The sequence below is a fragment of the Penicillium verhagenii genome (genome assembly GCF_028828195.1).
Source record: "Penicillium verhagenii strain IBT 33310 chromosome Unknown utg000013l_segment0_segment0, whole genome shotgun sequence".
Lineage (NCBI taxonomy): Eukaryota > Fungi > Ascomycota > Eurotiomycetes > Eurotiales > Aspergillaceae > Penicillium > Penicillium verhagenii.
In genome coordinates this window covers 903,198-925,314 of record NW_026643177.1, presented here as the reverse complement: position 1 = coordinate 925,314, position 22,117 = coordinate 903,198, and the positions used below count along the sequence as shown (strand labels likewise).

General features: G+C 48.7%; 9 protein-coding genes across 9 annotated transcripts; 5 read left to right on the top strand and 4 right to left on the bottom strand.

The window, feature by feature from the left end:
* Window positions 1-584: 584 nt before the first annotated feature.
* On the bottom strand, window positions 585-1,518 carry N7466_011600 (uncharacterized protein; the record flags this gene model as incomplete). Its single annotated transcript, XM_057170989.1, has 2 exons — window positions 585-1,006; window positions 1,068-1,518. 2 exons carry the CDS (start codon window positions 1,516-1,518, stop codon window positions 585-587), a joined length of 873 nt encoding a protein of 290 aa, XP_057015710.1.
* Window positions 1,519-2,020: 502 nt separating this feature from the next.
* Window positions 2,021-3,280, top strand: N7466_011599 (serine/threonine-protein phosphatase 2A activator; the record flags this gene model as incomplete). Its single annotated transcript, XM_057170988.1, has 1 exon — window positions 2,021-3,280. The coding sequence occupies one exon, from the start codon at window positions 2,021-2,023 to the stop codon at window positions 3,278-3,280; it is 1,260 nt and encodes a 419-aa protein (XP_057015709.1).
* A 659-nt stretch (window positions 3,281-3,939) lies between these two features.
* On the top strand, window positions 3,940-4,534 carry N7466_011598 (uncharacterized protein; the record flags this gene model as incomplete). Its single annotated transcript, XM_057170987.1, has 4 exons — window positions 3,940-4,005; window positions 4,094-4,246; window positions 4,341-4,438; window positions 4,513-4,534. 4 exons carry the CDS (start codon window positions 3,940-3,942, stop codon window positions 4,532-4,534), a joined length of 339 nt encoding a protein of 112 aa, XP_057015708.1.
* Window positions 4,535-5,229: 695 nt separating this feature from the next.
* N7466_011597 (uncharacterized protein) lies at window positions 5,230-5,451 on the bottom strand (the record flags this gene model as incomplete). Its single annotated transcript, XM_057170986.1, has 1 exon — window positions 5,230-5,451. One exon carries the CDS (start codon window positions 5,449-5,451, stop codon window positions 5,230-5,232), a length of 222 nt encoding a protein of 73 aa, XP_057015707.1.
* Window positions 5,452-7,943: 2,492 nt separating this feature from the next.
* N7466_011596 (gamma-tubulin mipA) lies at window positions 7,944-9,846 on the bottom strand (the record flags this gene model as incomplete). Its single annotated transcript, XM_057170985.1, has 8 exons — window positions 7,944-8,633; window positions 8,685-8,771; window positions 8,823-9,020; window positions 9,082-9,264; window positions 9,347-9,400; window positions 9,484-9,596; window positions 9,730-9,770; window positions 9,839-9,846. The coding sequence occupies 8 exons, from the start codon at window positions 9,844-9,846 to the stop codon at window positions 7,944-7,946; spliced, it is 1,374 nt and encodes a 457-aa protein (XP_057015706.1).
* A 288-nt stretch (window positions 9,847-10,134) lies between these two features.
* Window positions 10,135-10,989, bottom strand: N7466_011595 (aspartate/glutamate racemase family protein; the record flags this gene model as incomplete). The annotated part of the gene is made up of 1 exon (XM_057170984.1): window positions 10,135-10,989. The coding sequence occupies one exon, from the start codon at window positions 10,987-10,989 to the stop codon at window positions 10,135-10,137; it is 855 nt and encodes a 284-aa protein (XP_057015705.1).
* A 123-nt stretch (window positions 10,990-11,112) lies between these two features.
* On the top strand, window positions 11,113-12,344 carry N7466_011594 (aldo/keto reductase family protein; the record flags this gene model as incomplete). The annotated part of the gene is made up of 2 exons (XM_057170983.1): window positions 11,113-11,761; window positions 11,833-12,344. The coding sequence occupies 2 exons, from the start codon at window positions 11,113-11,115 to the stop codon at window positions 12,342-12,344; spliced, it is 1,161 nt and encodes a 386-aa protein (XP_057015704.1).
* Window positions 12,345-13,419: 1,075 nt separating this feature from the next.
* Window positions 13,420-14,917, top strand: N7466_011593 (DMT family transporter; the record flags this gene model as incomplete). Its single annotated transcript, XM_057170982.1, has 3 exons — window positions 13,420-13,730; window positions 13,844-14,595; window positions 14,655-14,917. 3 exons carry the CDS (start codon window positions 13,420-13,422, stop codon window positions 14,915-14,917), a joined length of 1,326 nt encoding a protein of 441 aa, XP_057015703.1.
* Window positions 14,918-18,994: 4,077 nt separating this feature from the next.
* Window positions 18,995-21,709, top strand: N7466_011592 (putative cell wall proline rich protein; the record flags this gene model as incomplete). The annotated part of the gene is made up of 1 exon (XM_057170981.1): window positions 18,995-21,709. The coding sequence occupies one exon, from the start codon at window positions 18,995-18,997 to the stop codon at window positions 21,707-21,709; it is 2,715 nt and encodes a 904-aa protein (XP_057015702.1).
* Window positions 21,710-22,117: the final 408 nt, after the last annotated feature.

Sequence of the window (22,117 nt, the reverse complement as noted above, 5' to 3'; positions counted from 1 at the left end):
TCCTTCAGATCGGAAGGTTGGTCTTGTGTTTTTTGGGGGACTCATAAAGGCCCCAATCAGGCGAAAAACGGTGCGAAAAACGGTGCCTTTTTCACATTTTTCAAGCGCAAGGGCCATAAGCTTCAGTGATGCAACATTTGACAATTTCATCAAAGCCGAATCAAGCGACCCCAAAAGTGCCGGTTATTCTTTTACGATATTTGGGCGGTATATTTCTTTGTATGACTTTCCACAGGTTGTGCTTCGAACTAAAATATCAGCAGTCATAAAATTACTAGTAGTCATACTTCAGGCTGCAACACCAACCAGATCCATGCCCGCGGACACTGACAGCAGGCGCTAACAGCAAGTGGAAATTTTTCAATATTCGTACTAAGTAGTGTATATTCATTCAATCTGATATTTGTTCCAGTTCATGGTGTCAACTTGTCACATGAAAAAAGGGATCCTGAAATGCAAAGAACCGGCTGTCAAAAAGAAAAAGAAAAGAATGAAAAAGAAGAAAACTAAGAAGACAAGAATGGAAGAACTTGATAAGGAAACCCTGAGAAGAAACCCGAAAAGCGCTATATCAAAAAAAAAGCTTACGCCTCATATGCATTTGGCGATACAGCCAGTATCACCGCCAAAGTCGCAATAATCAGCGCAATGGCCACGAAAGCCGTGATTGCCACACTGCCACGACTGGCGGGGAACTTTCCACGGACAATCCAGTGCTGGCTCTCAAAGTAACGATGGAACCCAATCATTAGCACTAAAACAGCAACACCTATGAATGTTGAACCGAGTGGCTTTCCTACACTGCGGAGCTTGGATGTGTTTTGGGAGGAGGAGGACATTGCGAAGGCGTCAAGGATAGATGATGAAGGGAACTGGATTCCAGAGTGATCTAAATTGTTGAAATTTGCAGACGCGGTGGCAGTGTTTAAGCGGAATAATTGAGTGACGGCGATGCCGATGGAGGCAAACGCCAGGGAGGTGCGCATCCATGCAAGGAATGTTCGCTCTAGTAGTCGCGGTTAGCAAGAAAATCGCCGAATTAAGTTAGGCAGATAAGAAATTCTTACCCAAAGCCAAATGATCTCGTGCCACGCTACCCTTGTTCTCAAGTTCTAGTGCGCCGAATCGGTCCACGAATCGGCCGAGCCAGGATCGCTGGGGGTCATCTTCCGCTGACTCCGCTTCATTAGTCTGGGATTTTGGGATTGCAGCTTCTGCAGCATTGCTGGATCCAGGGATGGGGTTTGGTGGCTCAGTAGCCTGGTAGCCACGCGTTGATGAACTAGGCCCGTTTATGGGGGTGTTCTCAGTAAGCTGCTTCTGTGTTTGCTGGGACTGCTGATCTCGGGAATAATTTCGGGACGCGAAGCTCGAGCGGGACCGGCTGCTGCTGATCGACGATGACAGTGCCGAGTCTAAATGAGTAGGTGAGCGTGACGAGGCTGAGTCTATATCTCTGGCCTCACTGTTGTTGTGGGCACCTGTCGGAAACGTCGCCGATGGCTCAAAGGTGTTCATGATGGCGTGCTCGCGCCGTGACCGTTGGTCTGGGTGTTTTGTCCAATCAGAGAAGGGTATAGAAGCAGGTGGTATGCGGCCAGGGGGGCGCCAGGCACTGTCGAAGTGTTACGAGGGGGCCCGTGGTGGGGATGGAACGGATATTGTGGTTATAAGATCGAGTATTCCTGACTGTTTGATCTGGATTGATTCACACTGGGGTATACGCTGTTGTAGGAATATACTGGAGTGGCTTATTTCCCCGCTGAAGCACCCATCATGTGGCCTCCTGTCAAATGTGACAGAACTGCCAGTGAGAAAAAGATCGGTCGATCTCTGTTTTCCGGGGAAGATCACATGCTCCACTAGCCTAACTTGATATGGCGTCATCCCGAGATTACTTTAAGTAAGCGGTATAGATATTCTGCCACCGATCCTGGTTAGATAATCAAATGTGTTATCTCAAGGTCCCTCAGGGTTCAGTTCACCATTCTTCACCCTCTCACACCTCACATCCTGAGCCATGATGGCGCAATCACTACCACCTCTAGCTGGTAAGGTAGATCTTTCCAAGAAACTTTCAGAGTTGCGGTCAGGTCAAGGCCGATCCCGGAATGCCTCATCTCGTGATTCAGCCCCAACCACCCCTCCTTTGCCTTCGCCGCCAGATCTCGCCGCCAACCAGTACACCCGCCCCGTTCGCCGCATCCTTTCCAACAAAGATCACGATCTATTCCTCGCCTCGCCTACCTACAAGCTCGTTCTAGCATTCGTCCTCGGTCTTTCTGATTCTGTCAGAGGCCGCGCAATTCCAGAGAAAACCAGCCCCACTTCCGATGCCATCTCCAAGATCCTCAGCATCGTAGGACGACTACGCTCTCTTGTAGAGAAACACCCCGCCTTGGACCAGGGTGGGTCGCGATTCGGAAATCCTGCATTCCGTACTCTTTTCGACGATGTGGTCACCCAAAGCCCGACATGGCACACCGACATTCTCGGATTAACAGACACCGCCGCGATCGACGAGGCATCCACATACTTGATCCACTCTTTAGGCTCAAAAGACCGAATCGACTATGGGTCAGGTCATGAGCTGAACTTCATGATGTGGCTTCTCAGCCTTTACCAGCTCGGTCTACTACCGAAAACAGATTTCCCAGCTGTGGTCTTCAAGGTCTACCTTGAATACATGCATCTCATGCGGGATGTACAATCTACATACTATCTAGAACCAGCCGGGTCTCATGGTGTCTGGGGTCTGGATGACTACCATTTCCTCCCATTCTTGTTCGGTGCTAGCCAGCTAGTGGATCACCCGTATATCACACCATTGGGGATCCATAATACTGCTTTGCTTGATGAAGAGGGAGACAAGTATCTCTATCTTGATCAGGTGCGGTGGGTGGATAGTGTCAAGACAGTGAAGGGATTGCGCTGGCACAGTCCCATGCTGGACGATATCTCAGGTGCGAAAAATTGGTTCAAGGTGGAAAGTGGCATGAAGAAGATGTTTGTCAAGGAAGTCCTAGGCAAGCTACCCATTATGCAACACTTTATGTTTGGAAGTCTTCTTCCTGCAGCAGAAGGTATGGGCGAGCTCTCAGAGGATGGCAATGACGGTCAGGACGACAGCCATGCTGGACATGACCATGGTCCTGGACAGGCCCATACAGACTACTTTGGTGACTGTTGTGGTATTAAGGTCCCTAGTACAATTGCTGCAGGTGCGGAGATGCGCAAGCGGATGGGCGGATCCGGGTTGCGCCCGATTCCCTTTGATTAGTGAATCGCAAAACTTAAAACTGTACAGTTCGGAATGAATATGAAGAAAATAATGAACAAAAGAGTTCCCGAATTAGTAACCACCCCTGGCAGCGATCATCAATTTAGCTCCAATATAGCCCACGGAACTCAATACCAAGCTAAGAGACACCAGTAGAAAATTGATCAAAAACGGATAAAGCAAACCCTCGTAAGTACTAGTTTCTAAGCCCCAAAAACCAGAAAACCAACCAAGTCATAGTCCAATCTGCAATCTGCAACAGCATTCTGCCTTATCAAAGACCCCCCACACCGCACAACCTGATTGGCCAACCGCCCAAACCCCCAACTTCACATCTCCAAACCCAAAGGCACACCTCTTCCATCAGTGGCTTCAGTGGCTCACTCGACCCAGCCAAATAAAAGAAAGCGAGAAAAAAAGGAAGGGAAGAAAAGAAACCTACCCAAATAAGAGGCCGGTGGCAAACCTATACCCAAAACCCCAACACTGCAAGGTTTCTCTTCCAGACGAAAAAAAAAATAGTCCCGATAGACCGCAAAGAAAGGGAAACCCACTCCCAACCTTACTCCGCACGCAATCTTTTACAAGCCCGTGCCGGGTAACCAACCAACACTCTCCCCTATCCTATATCTTTCCATTCTATTCTATTCTACCCACTCATGCCGTTGGACGATTACTCCACCTCCACCGGCGGGGGCGGCAAGCTCAAGTTGAAAGGGAGCAAAGTGAGTGGTGGACGGGTGGATAAGAAAAAGAAGAAGAAGGGAAGCAAGAAGAAGGATGGGGATGGGGGATGGGAATGGGAGTGAAAAGGTTGGGGGCGATCGGGATGAGGACCGAGCCAAGAGCGAAGATAAGGGCTCTTTGAGCGCGGATGCGACGCCTGAGCCTGGATCTGGATCTGGATCGGGGTCCGTGGGGAAGACGGAGGCGGAGAGGAAGTATGAGGAGATGCGAAAAAAGAGGGTGTGTATTGGCTTCTTTTCTGTTACATTTCTTTGTTTTCTTGTCTGGGCTTGATGCAGGGTGGGCGTGGCTAATGGTTGGGGATTGGGTTTAGATGCATGAGCGACTCCAGCGGGACGGTGTCAAGACGCATAAGGAGCGTGTGGAAGAACTCAATAAGTATCTCAGTCGACTGAGTGAGCATCACGATATGTACGTTTTCCTCGTTGCTTCCTCCCATTTGCTCGGAATTGGAGCCGAAAGTAACTAACTTGACTTGTCGACAGGCCGAAGATTGGACCGGGCTAGACCAGGTTGTTTCACAAGGATGTTTGCTACGTTATTCCTTTATTCATGTATTATAAGGCCGAATTGAAATTTTGGAAAAAAAGTGTGGTATATTCACATACGGTAATCCAAGAAAATAGTAATCCCAAGGCTAAAACAGAAATAGCAGGAATTTGCCCATGCGAGTCCCATAGGATCTCTATGAAGCGGCCCCGAAAAGATCAAGGCAAATTAGAATCTTCATGCCAGGCGAATGCAAATAATCCCCAGTGACGGAGAAGAAAAGGGAGAATAGATCAGAGGAAGATAAAAGAAACGCCATGTAGATGAAGCCCACCCCCAACAACAACAGTGACAAAGAAAATAGAGGGAAAAACCGCAAAAAAAATCAGTCCGGCCGTAGCCACAACAATGTCATATACAAAACACCCCAACAATAAGGTAAGAAAAGAACAGAAGATGAACGCAAGTCGAAGGGAGTCAAGAAGATAACAGGGAAGCAAATGAACACCGCGCTAAAGATTCAACCGGCTGAATTGATCAACGCCGATCACCGGAATCCCTTTCCCCTCTCCACTCCATGTATAATGAAAAACGAAAAATAAAAATATAGAAGCAGATCTTTGGTGTTGGCATCTGGAAATCCGTGGCGTAGGGAGATTAAGAGGGATGGAGAGGCGTGTGTGGAGATGTAGGTAGTAGCACCAGGTCTAGTCTCATACACCCTTGACGACGACCGTCCGCTCGCTGTTTAGCTTATCGGCGTTCCGCGCATGGGATTCCTTCTTGCAGTCCTCTAATCCAGAGCAGGAGTGTGCCTCGAGCATGCGGTGCTTTGAGCAGAAATGACCGGCGCAGAAGCTGCAGTCACCGACGATCCGCTGAGCAGCCTCCTTGCACTCCTTGAAGTTGCATCTGGGCTTGCGGGGAGGAGCCATGGTGGAAATTGGAGTAAGGTTGTAGTTGAGGGGAGAAAAGTTGGTTTGGAGAGAATAGTAGAGAGAGGAAGGCGGAAGCGGAGGCGGAGGCGGAGGCGTAGGGATTAGAGAAAGATGGTGTGGTGCGGATCTTGTTGGATCAGCAGCTGACCGGGTTTGAGATAAGCGCCGGGTATCGGGTTGGTAGGAGGGCGGTTGTGAGGAGAGCGAGTGGATCTGCTAGCTAGACAATGCTAACGCTGATGGGCGCTGGGTTTGTAGTTTGTAGTTGTAGATGTAGATAGAAGAGGAATATGGGCGGTTGTTCTCAAAAGTCCAAGTTGGTTGAGTTGGTTGAGTTGGTAAGGTTGGAAGGAAACTGGGAAGGTGTGAGTTGGAGAGGGAATTGGTGAGAGATGGGTTTGGACGTTGGGGAAGTGAAGAGTTCCACGGAGGGCAGTCAAGATTGGTGATACAGGGGAAAGGGGAAAAGAAAGCACATACTTTGGGGCGGCCACGTATTATATATGATTCGGAAGGCACGGGAGAACAAGAGAGAAAGTCAAACTTCTTTAAATGGCTGAGTCAGTCTGAGGCGTGGAGAGTGACGGAATCAGTCTGGAGGCGGGTCCGAGAAGGTTCGATAGGCTAAGTGCAATAGTATGGGCCAGTATGGCTACTTTAACCCTCCACCTTTTCTTGGTTCAAATTCGGGTGGATTTTCTGGATTTCTTTAATTAATTCCTGATTAAAAATTGCACCTTAACCCCCTATTGCCGGCACCGAATCTCGGCGTGGCGTGTTTTCTATCCCCTAACGGAGTAACCCCCTCTTCTATTCCCCTAACTCCTCTTTAGTCTCTTAGTGTATACCTAACTAGTACACTACCCTAATCTCTCCCCATTTCCATATACAAACCTGCACGGCAACCACCCCTTTTTGCGCTTCCTGCGCCTCTTCGCCTTTTTCGTTTTCCCGCACGCGACCCGAACAAGGTGCCCATCGAGGCTGATCGGGTCCAATGATCGGAATGCGTCCGTGCGGACCTGAATCTGAGCGGCTATTCCACATCCAAGTACTCCGTCCTCCGTCCTCTCCTCCTCCGTCATCTAGCATGACCCTTACCAGGAGATGCACGACGACCCATTTCCGTACATAAATTTTTCTATCGCCAACTCAAAAAGACTAACTATTTCAAGTTTAGCTTCACTTGACACTTAATCATTTCACATGATACACCATACAAGGAGTTACTTCCAAGATTATTTATACGGAGTACTCCGTACGTGCATAGTAAACGAAGTATATGAACTAGGTCTAGCCTTGACTCTTACTACTTAGTACATAGCAAAAAAAAAAAGAACGGTTCACCTGACTTTTTTTTCTCCATCACGTGTCCGAACCAGAATAGATCGAAACACAGGGAAAACCCGAGAACCAGGAATGTGAAAATGCGAACTACTCTTTTTTTCTCTTTCTTTTCCCGGACACTTATTAATCACGTTATCTTGGTTCGAACTGCCAATTTCAGGCGCTGTTTTACCCGAGGGGGGATTGTCCCCAAGGTTTAGTTCCACCGTGGCACACCGCGCCACCCACGGGCCCCAATAAGTCCAGTGGCAAAAGGGAGTTTTGTCATGAAAAATAATTTGAAACTAGTTGAATGATTTGTGATCAATATGGTCTATTGGAGCCCAAGGGAGAAATGAAAATGAATAACAGTAGAGAGAGAGTTCACAGACCGCCTACCAGGTGTCCATGGCGGAATTGGATCAGTCTCCTTGGTCAATGCGTTAGTAAATGAGGCACGATGATCTGCGGGGAGCTATTACATGGACGACCACGTACTCGACGTGAATGTGAGATGTTGATCAATACTCCATTTCCCCCCTAACGTATCATTGACTTTTTGTTCAAGTTTTTCAAGTTTTTAGCCGAATTGCTTTTTTTTTTTTTGGCTCTAGTTCTTTGACTCATAGTATTGCTCCACGGTAGTCCTACCCGAACTACCCTGCGGAGTATACGGAGATCTAACCGAACTACACGAAAAACCACCTCGTATACTCCGTTTTCCCTTCTCCGCCAATGCCCACTTAAACATTGCCAACCCAACCAACCTAAATCGCATCTCCGGCCATTCTCTCATTTGGGACCGACTTGCAGATTGCATATCTCCACCGCTGCAGCATCCGGCCCGTTGCAACTGTGCGGGTCATCCGGAATCCACACTCGCCGGTCCCGTCTACGTGTCTAGGGCGTATTTCAAATGTGCTGGCATCGCCATGTAGGTGGACATTTTCATGAAAGTATCGGTGTATGGACTAGGACAAAAGAGAGAGAGAAAAAAAAGAAACAGAAATTAAGGGACAAGAAGTGAGAAATGAGAAAAAGAGAAACGCCCATGGCCCTGTGCCCGAGTATGCGCCCGAAACCCCCGTTGCCCCTGGCCAAAGCAATGAATCATGAGGATCGAAAAAAAGAAATAAAAAAAAAGAAATTTTCTACCCCAGTTTTCATACTCTGGGGTCAGCTCGGGGATCGGTCTCTTTGCTTGCAACCGGCTCTAAATAATCCTCACGTTCCGCAGCTTCATACTCATGAATCAGATCCATCACCACCGCTCGGGCTTCGTCGAATTCACCCAGTCCATCAGCAAAGGGCGGGGTCTTCTCGTATTGTTGAATGAAGGCATTGCGTTTACGCAGCGGGTCGTACTGCTGAACAATCCGCTTGAAGAGAGTTGCAACAGAGGTGTGGTTCGCCAACATCAGACCGCTGACTCGGTTCGTATGTTGCAAGTATGGCGATTTCTTGGTGAGTGCGACCTGGATGCTAGCGGGGCCCCATGGGATAAATGAAGCCAAGCGACGTTCACGGATACGCAAAAGTGACTTGTGGACGTCTGTAGGATCTGCCTCACCCTGGATGATGTTGAGAATGCTCATATAACAGCTGGTCTTGCTTGGGTTGATGGAGACCATGCGGTTCTTCGGTTGAAGTAAACGGCGCATAACATCTAGAACGGTGGTTTTGCGGACAGTCTTGGCTTGTTCAATATTATCACCGGTGAATGGCGTATACGAAGTGACCAAGAAGTGAGTGCGCGGTGTTGGGATCAACGAGGCGATGATGCCTGCTAGATCATTGTGCATGTACCCTGGGTATCGTAGGGGAGTAGTAGATGCCGACATGACCGTTGAAACCTGCGAGAATTAGCCTCCAAGCCTGTGGTGATTTCCTTGAATAACACTTACAAGCTGGTTAGTCTGATCGAAGTTGGGTTTTTGCACATGCAATCGGTCGGCAACAATGCTTGCCAGTGCCAGATTATCCAAGACAACCTGCCAGTGATTTAGTTATTGAAGCAGATGCAAATGAGCGGGTATTCGTACCACAGAGTCAGCATCTTGAGTCAACCGACGCAGAGTGAGCAGACTGTTGTAGGGGTTTACAACCACGTCATTGGAATCCGAGAAGACGGAGTATGTCTGAATGAGCTTCTTGGGGAAGCGATCATTCATGCGCTCCAAAAGAAAACTTCCCAGGCCGGAGCCTGTACCTCCTGCAATCGAGTGCAGCAACATAAAGCCCTGGTGGAAATGGCGAATTAGCTTATCACAAGGCTTGCGCATGGGGTTTTATCAGACGAACCTCGAGGGAATCACTTCCATCCGCCTCACGATCGATCATGTCAAATATCTCCTCCTGCACACCCTCGCCTGCAGCGTAACCGGCACCCCAGTTATTACCAGCTCCAACTCCATTTTCTCCCATGAAGAAATTCTCGGGGTTGTAGATGTTTTTGTAGGGGCCTGATTGAATACTGTGAAGGACCTGTCGGCGTATCAGTCATGGCTCAATATTTTTGTCTTCGATCGACAGCGGCCTAATTTCAATGGAAGGGCTGGAATCATACTCGAGGCTCTAGATCGAGGAGAATCGCGCGGGGAATGTATCTGGTGTCGTCACTCTGTAGAGATCGAGTCAGTATGAACTATCAAAAAACGCCGCGCACTTCGAATGAAGACTGCCATCTGAGCCTCGACAACTCACCTGGTAAAAGAACACATCCTTGCGGTCTCCGCCTTCCGTCGCAAACTCCTCCAAGTTACCATCCTGGCTGATTCCATGCTCCAAGCACAGCTGCTGCCAGAACTGGCTGCCGACTGTGTAAAGAATAAACCGTCAGCTACGGTGATTCCGATGATTTTTGCTTTGTTTGTTCAATTCCCAAGCGACTCGAGCGGTGGAGAGGTCGCAGTGCTAGAAATTGGTCGAGGCTGCGGAGAAGGCACATACCGTTGTTGCCGCACTGGCCGGCTTGGATCGTGATGATTTCCCTATTTCGCGAACTCCGGTCAGCTTTGCGTGCTCTATGGGAGCTTCAGGTCGTTTTTGGGGTCCTTACCTAGGCATCGTGGTCCAATGGCGCCGTTGGTAGAAAGATGATTTACGCGTAACGCGTTGTTGCGGGGAACTTTTTGGCTGGGATTACGAGCTGTAGCCTCAGGCACCAAATTGTAGGTTGGACATCAACATCACCACCCAACGAGTGAACGTAAGCGCAAGTTTTTGATATCATTAATTTTGTAATGACGCTCGAAAGCATTGATGACATCTAGTTGTTATAGCTAATTCAATAATCATCTGTCAAGTAGTATGACCCGCTGTGCTTTTAGATCATCTCGTCATGTCCGCAGAATATCAGAATCCTGCCTTGCACGATGTCACTAGTGTTCCAGCTCCTGCAACCACACCATCAACAATCCTCACTGTCTGTCCCTTAATATCCCCATAAACACGTATGCATCCCTCTCGTACAGCCTCTTCCATTCCTGCCATCCCCGCGCATCCCATACAAATGGCACCCACGGGGACTGGTGACTCCCGAAGCAGTTTCTGGGTAGCATCGATGATCCTTTGCTTCACTTCTTCGGGCGGGGTTGTGTGAAGCTGCACTGCCGTCAATCCAGTTGTCTCAACACCGGCGAAACGAGAAGAGCCGTGGCTGGTGCCAAGCATCTGAGTAACGGCCTTGCTAAGCTCCTCCTTCCAGGCACTGCCGGTGGTCACGATTCCAAACGACTCTTCAACCTGCTTCTTGTCCAATTCTCCCAAGCTCACAAAGTCGAATGCACTGATCAACGATAGCGAAGCAGTAACGCTGGCTTCAAAAATGCCCGTCACATACTTCTTACGGTTGGACGGATGGGTCTTCTCGAATTCTCGGATATGCTGTCGCAATACACCCACTAGTGGGTGGGCCGAATAGCACGCCACCAGGAATGCATCATATTGCGAGATCCGGTCCAAGACTGACCAGCAATTGAGTGCCGATTGGGCGGATTCCTCTCCTGAATTGATACTGGGGATGGGCTCGTAGGTGCGTCCGTCTACCGTCACTGGCTTGTTTGGCGCTGTAAAGTATTCATATTGTACATCGGAATAGTTGAGTCGCTCCAGTATTGGTTTGAGGCCATCGGTCATATGGGTGGAAGTATTGGGGTTGATGACCAGGATTCGGATAGCGCGCTCGACGCTGGGTGAAGATGTCGCCATTGTGGCTTTTATTGAGTGAGGGTCGGTAAAATAGTTCTCTCGAAAATGTAGAAAAGGAGACCCTCAATAAATGGAATCCACTTTGAAGCTGCGGTCGGTCCCGAAGGAAAGAAGCATTCCGCAATGGTCCCCGCCGTTATCGACACAATCGGCTCACTCCGCAACCCCTCCCCCGCTCCAGATCACCTCTCTCCAACTCTCCAATTACAACCACCAAAACATCCCTGCTCAGCCACCATGCCTCTCATCGCACAGAATCCATTGCCGCGGGTGATTCTCGGGCTTATGACCTTTGGCCCCAATCCCGCCAAAGGTGCCCGTATCACCTCGCTGGACGAATACAAGAAATCTTTGGATTATTTCCAACAGCAAGGATTCAATGAGGTCGACACTGCCCGGATCTACAATGGTGGTGAACAGGAAGCTTTCACAGCTCAGGCTGGTTGGAAGGAGCGTGGTCTGAGTATTGCTACGAAATGGTACCCCAATTCTCCGGGCTTCCACAAGCCCGCCGTCTTGCGTGAGAACTTTGAGAAGTCCTTGAAGGAATTGGACACGAATATGGTTGAAATCTTCTATTTGCATGCTCCGGATCGATCAGTACCTTTCTCAGAGACCTTGGAAGAGGTCAACAAGCTCCACAAGGAGGGCAAATTTGTTAACTTTGGTTTGAGCAACTTCGCTGCCTTTGAGGTAGCTGAAATTGTTACTCTTTGTAACGAAAGAGGCTGGGTTCGCCCGACCATCTTCCAGGCCATGTACAATGCCATCAGTATGTGACAGCACATCTTCCCAAAAAAAAAGGAAAGGATTCAACAAGACTGACTCTTTGTTCTATGACAGCTCGCAATATTGAGGTTGAGTTGGTTCATGTCTGTCGTCGTTATGGCATTGATATTGTCGTCTATAACCCACTGGCTGGTGGTCTTCTCTCTGGAAAGTACAAGACCATCGATGTGCCCGCAGAGGGACGTTTTGGAAAGAACAGCTCCACGGGGAACAACTACCGCAACCGCTACTTTAGAGATTCGAACTTTGAAGCCCTTAGCGTCATTGAACCGGTTGTTGAGAAGCACGGATTGACCATGGTCGAGACTGCGCTTCGCTGGGTCCACCACCACTCGGCTTTGAAGATCGGTAACGGTGGTCGCGATGGCATTCTTATTGGTGTCAGCAGCTTCTCTCAGCTGGAAACCAACCTTGCAGATGTGCAGAAGGGACCTCTTCCGGAGGAAGTTGTGGCGGCGCTTGACAAGGCTTGGCTCATTACTAAGCCCTATTCTCCGCCCTACTGGCACTTGGATCTCAAGTACACTTATAACACTCAAGAAGCTCTTTTCAAGCCTAAGGCTTAGGATGGGGTGTTGTACACATTAGTACTAGCATAGATACTACTAGGCAGATGAGTTTAGAATCGGTCGAGTAGAATGCTAGCCATATGGTAACAACCAAGTCAGCTAGCATTATGTGCTTTCACATATAGCCTGTGTTCCCTCAATTCCGCTTGTCCTGTCCCTTGCTTTCAATGTTTGTTTCCTCAGGCGCACTAACTGCAAAGTCATGAGTATAAGTGGTGTCATGTGGAGTTTCCATGTCATTACATTCCAGCAATTATACTGTGGAACTAGTTAGGTCCCGAGTACTCATTAGATCAAATAGCTCCCAGGCTTCACCGGACATAGTACAATGCTATACTACTAATACTAGTACGTATCCAGTCAGGCGGGCTATTTTGGTCACTCGCAATGGACGCCTGAGACTACAAAAACGCTAGACCCAAAGAGGTCTAGTCTCTGCGTTCAGGGACAACGTCACATGACCCACTTATTTCCCGATGCGGTCTAGGGCCATGATGACGAACGAAGGCGTCCATTTCCACGGGGCCCTGGGTTTCCCCAGTCTACATCTCATGAAAAATCTCCAGTCTGGCAAAGTCTGGCAGTGTCGGACAAGTCTAATCTAAATTTGAACTTCAAAGCATTCGGTTTTATTCCGCTCAACGTGGCCGCAACCCCGGACCCCTGTTCGTTCGACGTACGTACGTGGCTACAAATAAAGCTGCATCCGACCCCAACAGTTCCTTGATCGCATGCAGCGCCCCAACCCCGACTTGTGATCGATTTTTGTCTCATTAAAAAAACCTGTTTGAATGTGAAATTCTTCAATCAGACCGGTCATCTCCCTCAGTAATCGCCAACTCTCTCTGAATGGGTTGAATATTCTTTAGCTTTGATTCCTTATCTGTTATCTCTGCGCTGCAAGGGTGCCAAGTGGGTGGACCCATCGTTTTTTGGACTACTCGGAATTACTTAAGAATCAAGATTGCGACAACCCAAGTTCAGAAGACAAGCCAACGCAATTGTGGCTTCAGATAACATTGAACTTGGAGAGTCAGGCTTGGGTCGTGATTCCCAGGATTCAGGCGACGACATGCATCGCCCCCCAATGCACCGACCAACGGACGGCCGTTCGGAACAACCGTTACTCAAGGACGATGAACGTCGTCTCTCACGATCCAGTTTCGACAATGGTGATGCAGAGGGACGACCTATGTTACACCACACCCGCAGGCCCACCATCCGGAGTAAAAGCCCCGAAAAAGACGCCGCCAAAGCCACCCGCAAAAAGTATTTGGTCGCTTTGGGCTTTTTATTGTTGAGCTTGGTTAGCTTTGTGATACAAACTGAAACTGCCGTGTATATTCAGCATGAGCTAGGATGGAATAAGCCGTACTGCATGCTGTAAGTTGGCAAGAGACGAGGTTGGCGATATCGATCTCTCTCAACATCTACACAACCCCTTACCTTTCTTCCTGGACTTGCAATGGCTTACCCGTTCCGTTTCCCACACGCAGCTATATTACCCACGGCTCTTGGATCTTGCTCTGGCCGTTCCAGCTGCTCATTCTCCGAATCCAGAAACGAAAGCTATCATGGGAAGCATTCTGGCGCCGGCATGTCTCTCTCCTTCGAAGCACCGCCCAAATGGTAGAAACCCAAGAGGTCCACGTATCTTCGCGTCACGCCCATCGTTCCCCGGTCCCATATATGCTGAAGACGACGGCTTTTGTCACCAGTGCCCTTACTATCGCCGGTGGCTCGTGGTACGTAGCCGTCAATTTGACCACCGCGAGTGACTTGACCGCAATCTACAACTGCTCAGCTTTCTTTGCATACGCTTTTTCGATTCCTCTACTTAAAGAGAAGCTGCGGTTAGACAAAGTCCTCGCCGTGGGTGTTGCGATCGTCGGCGTGCTTGTCGTGGCATACGGCGACCGGCCGGACAAGAAAGTCTCCAAGGGCGGAACAACCAATGCAGACGGCGAAGCGCAAAGTCGACTACTGGGTAACGTCGTTATTGGAGTGGGGAGTATCCTCTATGGGCTCTACGAGGTCTTGTATAAGCGGTTTGCGTGCCCTCCAGAGGGCACTAGTCCGGGCCGGGGCACCATCTTCGCGAATACATTTGGCAGTCTTATTGGAGCATTCACCCTTACTGTCCTATGGATTCCAATCCCAATCTTCCACTATCTAGGTTGGGAGGAATTCCGCTTCCCTACCGGCGAGGCAGGTCGGATGCTTATTGTTTCGATCTGTGCCAATGCTAGTAAGTTTTTATCTTTTGGTTTTCTGCAACATCCAACGTGAGACTTACATTCTGTTCAGCATTCTCCGGATCTTTCTTGGTCCTCATTTCCCTCACATCTCCTGTTCTCTCCTCCGTCGCTGCGCTCCTAACGATCTTCCTCGTCGCTATCGTCGACTGGTTCCGTACCGGCCAACCTCTTTCTTCCGCAGCCATTGTTGGCGGCGTCCTCATCATAATTGCATTTTTCCTCTTGAGTTGGAGTACTTACCGTGAACTCAGCGAGGAAAGGAGAAAGCACCTTGAAGAAAATGATCAAGTTGAGTCAGAAAGTGACGAATAGACCATCATACTTGATGACATGCAACGCACGTTTTATATTTGTTCATCTTGAGGTTTTTTTTCGCCGTTGTTTTATCATAACTTGTACAGCTATAGTACTCACTTAGAAACCCTACAGCATTGCATTGGAACATGGATATTTTAGACGCGCGTGTCTTTTATGCACACTTTTCCAATTTTGTATGTCCTCTTTCTTTAGATCCTCCAGTGTGCCACCTGGCATGCATGCTCCGCAATACATAGAGACTGGACGACCCATGCAGAGACAATTTTACCCACGGTTACTTACTAGGTAGGTAGTTGGACACTTCAAATGTTGATCCGCGTATAGGCACCTTTTTGAAAAACAGTCAGATCGGACCCCCAGCCCTCAAGTGCTGGAGTCCCGCTGGAGGTCGATAATGTTGATTTAGGTACAGACTTTGCAGATCCATGCAGGACTCTCCCTGATTTCCAGACAGTGGATGTCACCGGAGCCGGGCCAACCTTAATACATACATATGCATCCATGGATGTCATCAGTATATGTATACTAATCCTGTCTAGGTAACTGCTCTCGGAACGTATTTCCCACATGCATCAATTGATTGAAGCGGGATTGGTTTTAATCCATCAACATTGAATGATGCCGGTGTGCAGTTTACATATATGACTTTCAAAAACTGTAGCAGCGACGGTATTCAATGTTCACATGTGCAGAATATATCTAGTCATAGCTGCACAGTGGCGACTGTTAGTATCTCTAAAGTACTCAGAATGAATACTGTAGACTACTACATCAATAGTCATCGATGGGAATTCAAATTGAAATCACCTTGAGTAAGATATCTTAGATCTCCCGGTAGAAACGCTTTAAATGTTGACGCTTTTCAGCACATGATTGATCTGTGCATCCATCTATCAATCTGAGCATCTAATTACACTTTCTCTAGGGCTCATAACCACCTTTGGAACGTAATGTTGAAATAGGGGCCCTAGAGGCCGACGATACACTTGAATTTTTCAAATGTTGCATAAACGTAGGGTATATATGTAGCTGAATCAATTGATTCATGAATTCAATTAATCTGGATTCAAGTGAAACTTAGGTGTTGGGACATCTGGAGCTTGGCTGATGACATTCCATAGATCCAATCACCTAAGCATTTGAAAATCAAGGCATGACCGGCTCCCGGGGCCGGACAACAGTGGAGACATGAGATATATTTTCCAAGGTTGAACCGATAACGCGAGCACTGTCTAGGCTGCAACATTCATCAACGAAAACGACTATTGAATTAACTACTGGTAAATAGTAGGAGACGATATATCTAAAATAAAAAGCCTGGGATTCGGAACCATAGGATGGGTCAATGTGTTGTGATACGGATAGTGCTTCAAAGTTGGAAGATGTCCGAATTTTAGTTATAAAGACCGAGAATCCGATATTGACCGGAGAAGAACCAAGGAAGCAGCTCAGCCTAAATTATCCCGACGTATGCCCGATCAGCTGCGCCAGTCAGTTTGTCGTACCCAAAGAATTCCAGTATACGTGCTCGGGCAGCCCGAGAGTTAAATGAGAGAAATGTGGCACAATTACCCGATCAGGGATGTCATCTCGGATCGGGAAATGCGCAAGACCCTAAATATTGGGAACCACGGTTTGGCGGGTGTAACTACCGAGGCAGTACAGGGTTCATTTCTCCAGATGAGCCAAGGGAACGACTTGGTCGGCATCCCGGAGTAAACCAAGAACCGTTATGTTATACACAGGCCAGGCACGAATACGACAAGTCCGAAATCTGATTTGATACTGGGTAATGGTAATTTTCTGGCAATTGTCTAGACCTTTTCTCCTGTGCATAACGCCTAATGTATGACGAGGCCTTTGGTGTGGTTGATTGGAGGTGGCGATTGCATTATTGTCCGCGAATCAGATCCACTGCATCCATACGCGTACGGGACGTGACAGGTTTCAGGCCACTGTTTGTCTTATCTGAGATCTCAGATTCGACATTTCGCAAGGGTATCGATACAATACCGTTACACTATACTAGTACTATAGTGCGTGAAAACATGAAAGAACCATTCGGCTCCTTCAAGGTTCCTCCATCTCCAACCCGAGATCTGGATGAATCAACCCTTAGATTGATGCCTTGGACTAATGTCCACTTGGCATTACCCAAATGGCGTTCGATCAGTTGAATAAATTGAATCCTGGAAAAGCCCCCCGTTACCGTCCCAATTGGCTGCCGATCACCGCCCCACGCGTGCACCTCGAACGGACAAACCCACATGTAATTTGGCATGGACATGGAGATTGTTGATTGGTTCAAGATCTGGACCGGACGCGAGGGGGAAAAACCAAAAAACACATAAGAGACCAAAAAGAGATGTGTTTCAATTCTCTAAGCCAGGAGCCTTGAAACTAGTTACTTTCGGACCGTTCAGCTGGGAACTAAACTTCTTTTCAAGGCCCCTGGTCAACTGGTCCAATAAGCGCTGTCGGGGCACTCGCGCTACACTATTTATATCTGATCTCACTTGCCAAGACTCGCGGATGGACCAGCCAATCTCCCGGGCAATGGTGTCCTCCACCGGACTCCATAGTAGACAGCAATTTTTTTTGTTTTTTTCTTTTTCGGAGATGTTTTTTGTTGTTGAGGACTAATAGAATTTGTATGCATACAAAAGTCCCAAAGATATAGTACTGGGGATGAGTGTAACCTTGGAACCAAGGAAAAGAGACTTATATTCCATACAGGGGATAAGTACGTATCACTGCAGAATTACGGGAATTAGTGTAGATTTTAGTAGAGACTAAATGTATTGTCGTCCCCTTTCACCCCTTTGACTTGCATCTTCCCCCCCAGCGTGGCGTTCATGGACCCACCATGTCAAGCGAGATTTGTCCTCCAAGTGATTGGCCTTGTCTTTAGACTCATTGGTGCCTGCAACCCACTTTTTCTCCGGATGCGTGCGCTCGGTCATTGGTGCGCGCGGCCTGGGACCCCAGGATCCTCTAAATGGGCGATGCCCGTAACAGGCAGTGTCCCGGCCCCATCAAATGGGTTTTTTTTTCTGTACGAACTACTGGTAACCCGGTGGCAACCAAAGTCATGACGTCCTCTATTTCCCTGATGTGGCTAAAAAAAACCCCATAAGCCACTAATTTGTCGTATTGGGAATAATGGGAGAAATATTGGGAAGTTCATGGCAGTTGATTCTTCAGGGCTTATATTCAGATTTGCCTAGATAGGAGATATGGGAAATAAGGAAAATACAACTAGTACTAGTATGCAAAGAGAGAAAAAAAACCCTTTCCCTTAACAAACCTTGAAAGGAAAAACCAATCTCTTTATGTATGTTATATGCAATACAATAGGGCCTTTGTAGAACATCTAAACTTAAAAAGCCACCAAAATGTCTAAAAAAGTCCTTCCTTTCCAGCCGAGTCAAGGGAGTAGGCATCTGGGTCGCCCTGTTTGAAGAGTATACATGTCAATGGCATGAGAACTGGTCATAAAAAGAAAAGAACGAGATGAGATGAGCTATGTATATTTACAAAGCGGAATTACATAGTATACATAGTAAAATGCAATACTTACAATTCCAAAGTAAAATTACTCTTAATCTCTTTTTCCTCCCATTGTTTTCCCCAACTTCCATTGGTTCACGGGCCGGATGCAACGGGTAATACGGTTTTATGGTTACGCCCGTAAACCTCTCCCCTCTCCTGCATTTGTTGTTCTCTCACTCCTCGCCATCTCAACGACATACCCTTTCCTTCTGGCCCCTTCCCCTCCTTGGCCTTCGTCGTGGCCGTCCGTTCCTTATTCAAGCCCTTTATTCGCCCATATTAACTCGTCTCTTTATTTTTTTTAACCCAAATTCATTTTCTCTGCCTGGTGCGGAAGATTCAAATGACCTTTGTTCGAGGTTGTTAGACTGACCTCCAGATTCCTTGCGACTTTCTCTTATCGCCAGGGAAGTCGAGTGGTCTGGAGGTCTCTTTTGTCCATCTGGATCTTTTCGACCATTGTTCTATTCTCCTTTGCGCTTTTTTCTTGAACTTCACTTCACTTCTTGCACAGCATTGATGGCTTCAATTTCTCTTCCCCCGCAGCCCCGGTCGGGCTTCACTCAACATTTCGATTCACTCCCGTCCAACGACCAGTCAAATCGTCGACTTACAATGCCTCCATTGCCAAATCCACCATTTGTGTTTCCGGCGCAAGACCCGGACGCTCCAGTCTCGGTCGACTCGGAACGCCGAACGCCCCCGGCTCTGCCAGCATTTTCTTTCAACCCCGGATCTGAGCCTTCTTTACCGCCAGCACATGTACCAAACCGACCCAATGGGCATCGTCGACGACCTAGTGAATTTGTTGGGGACAATCAGTTGGTGACACCAGGGTCAGGGGATGCCGACAAACGGGAAGAGCCGTCCGCGACACAACCAAGCCCTCCAGCATCCGGTCCGCCACGAGGCCCAGGAAGACGCAACCATGCTCATCGCCGCTCCCAGGCTGTATCAGGAGTCGATCTTATGGCCATTCAAAAAGCACTTGCAACCCCTGCGGGGAGTGCACCTAATACCCCTGGCGACCCGTTGGATAAGCGACATGAAGATATTTCCAGGCCACTTTCCTATTCAGCTGGAAGTCTTGGACGTCCGACACCTCCTGCATCACCCCAGTTTCCGCCTTCTTCCGATATTCCCCCCGTCCCACCTATTCCGGCCGCTATCCGGATTGAATCAGCCTCGAGTCACGAAGATGTGGATGTTGGACGCCCTGTTTCTGCAGTCTTCCATGAAACCCCAGAGAGTCCCGCGATGATTAAACATACACCGCCGGAGATTGCGACGCCCCCAGCTGAGAAGGCACCGACACCGACTCGTAAGTCAAAGACCCGGCCGAAAACTGCCGATGCGTCTTTGGCATTCGACTTCATGCAAGCCCAAAGTGTGCCGGATGTGCCTACTGTGAAACGCTCCAAGTCGACCGGGCATTCTCGTAAAGGAAAGAGTCGGTCTACGTTCCTCAATGCAAACGTTGCGCACAACGCCAGTGATGATGCTCATTCGACTGACACATCTCGACCTTCTTACTCTGACGACGGGTCCGAGACCTCGAGCGATAACGAGCACGACGACGAGTCTTCTTCACCTAAGAAATCCAAATCAAAGAAGAAGCAGAAGGGTGTTCGCTCATGGGCGGGTGCTATTCTGGGCAAAGGCAAGAAACACGCGAAGCATGAGACTGACGTCGAATCGTCGCTTGAGAAGGAGAAGGTTAAGAACAAGCAAAAGAAAACACCGCCTGCTTTGACGCCTCCCACTCTTACACGTACTAACTCGGAGGCCGCCTCCGTCATGGAAGTTGATTTCGATAATGACGATGTTTTGATTATTCGGACTCCCACCAATCCCGAAGGCCCTGTTTCACAATCTGAACGTAATCTGGACGACCGCCCTGCGCCTTCTTTAGAGACCTCGTGGAAGCCGAGAAGCTTCTATGAACAAACGGCACAGGATGAAATCCTTAGCAGTCCAATAATTGATCTTGATGCTGCACTGGGTCCGTTCAACACCCCTGACATGCGGCAAACTCGGGGAAACCTGAGCCAGTTTTCACTGGCGACACAGCGCATGTACAGTGGAGGTCGAAGAGGAGAATTTGTCGGTCCTGAGATGCGATACCATCGTCGCACGGAAAGTGCTCCAGTGATGCAGCCCTTTGACCGCAGCGCGCTAGGCCCACTTCGCTTGGGTGGAAAGGGTGCTGAAACTCCGGATGTTTTCTATGAGGAGGAAGAGGATGCTTTCCTGGCTGAGAACCAGTCACCCAGGAACGGGCGTGAACGTTTCTCTCTGGGCCCTGCTCTAGGCCCTATTATCTTGCCAGAATCATTGAAGGATGATAAGAAGTCAGCAGAGTCTGTCAAGAGCGATGACAGCGCAGATACCTTGACTCGGGCGCCTGTATCTAACCACCCTCAGCCTGAGCCTCGTCAGCCTGAGTCCCCTCCTGAGCCTCAGACCGAGGGCCTTGGTATCCAGGCCGGTGACGAGCCTGTCAGTCCGATGAAAGTTTCTGCTCCTAACTCACGAGATGTCCCTGAATCATTTGAAGATGCTGCCAATCCATTTGCCGGACAAGCCCGCGACTCTGTCGAGTTTTCCAAGCCAGAGGAGACACCTCCAAACCAAATGGGACCTCCAAGTCCTGACGTTTCTCCTGGCTTCCTGGCCGTTGACAAGCGACCATCTACATCTCCTAACCAGCTGCCACTCAACATTCCGCACTTTTCGCTCTCTGCAGGAGTTTCGCCTTCCGACTCATCCTTCCCATCTCCTGATGTGCCCCGCTTCACCGACCGCAACTTTACAAGCCATTCATACCACCACCTTCCCTCAGACTATCCATATCCCTATGGCTCGTCCGAGGATGTCCCATCCTTGACGAGTAGTGCATCGACTACGGCAAACACCAGGAACCGCTTTTCCGCCACATTCTTCCCTCGCGCTCGCCTGTCGACGGATCGTGCTTCATCTTTCTCAGCGGCTGTTCACAGACGCAGCAGTCAAGCCAATGCCTCCAAGAGGTCCAGTCTTGCCAGCCTGTCCAAGCTAGTCGGTGGTCCACACTCGGAACGTAGCAAACTCTACCACGAAGAAAAGCCTCCTGGCGATGCATCCGACAAGTTGAAAAAGAAGAATCATCGGATTTCTCGACTTATGCATTTCTGGAAAGTGAAAGACAAAGAGAAGTCTGCTCCTGAACCGCCCATTCCGGAGCGGCCGGTATGAACCCCGACTCTTTGATCTGGATGCATTTTATTTTTCCCCTGGCGCAACAAATCTCGGCATAGCGATATCCTCTATCTGTTTTCCGCATATCTTCTTCCTGGCTCATCTCGCTGCCTCTTGGCTTCTCCCCAACCGGACTGTACATATTGAAACTCCGGGGTCTATCTCCATTTTTTTTTCGTGTGGATTCTTCTTTTGCTACCTATTGTTTGGCGGTCATTTTTACCTTACAACTGATTTCTCCATTTTTTTGCGTGATCTCAGACTTCTCTTACGAATTTCTTTAACCCCAGATGATGGTCCGCCCATGTCTGAGTACGATACAATCTCGTTATTCTTGTCCATCGTTTATGTACCGGTGACGCCCGGATTGATTGACTTTCTCTACGATCGTTGTCCCAAGTCGGA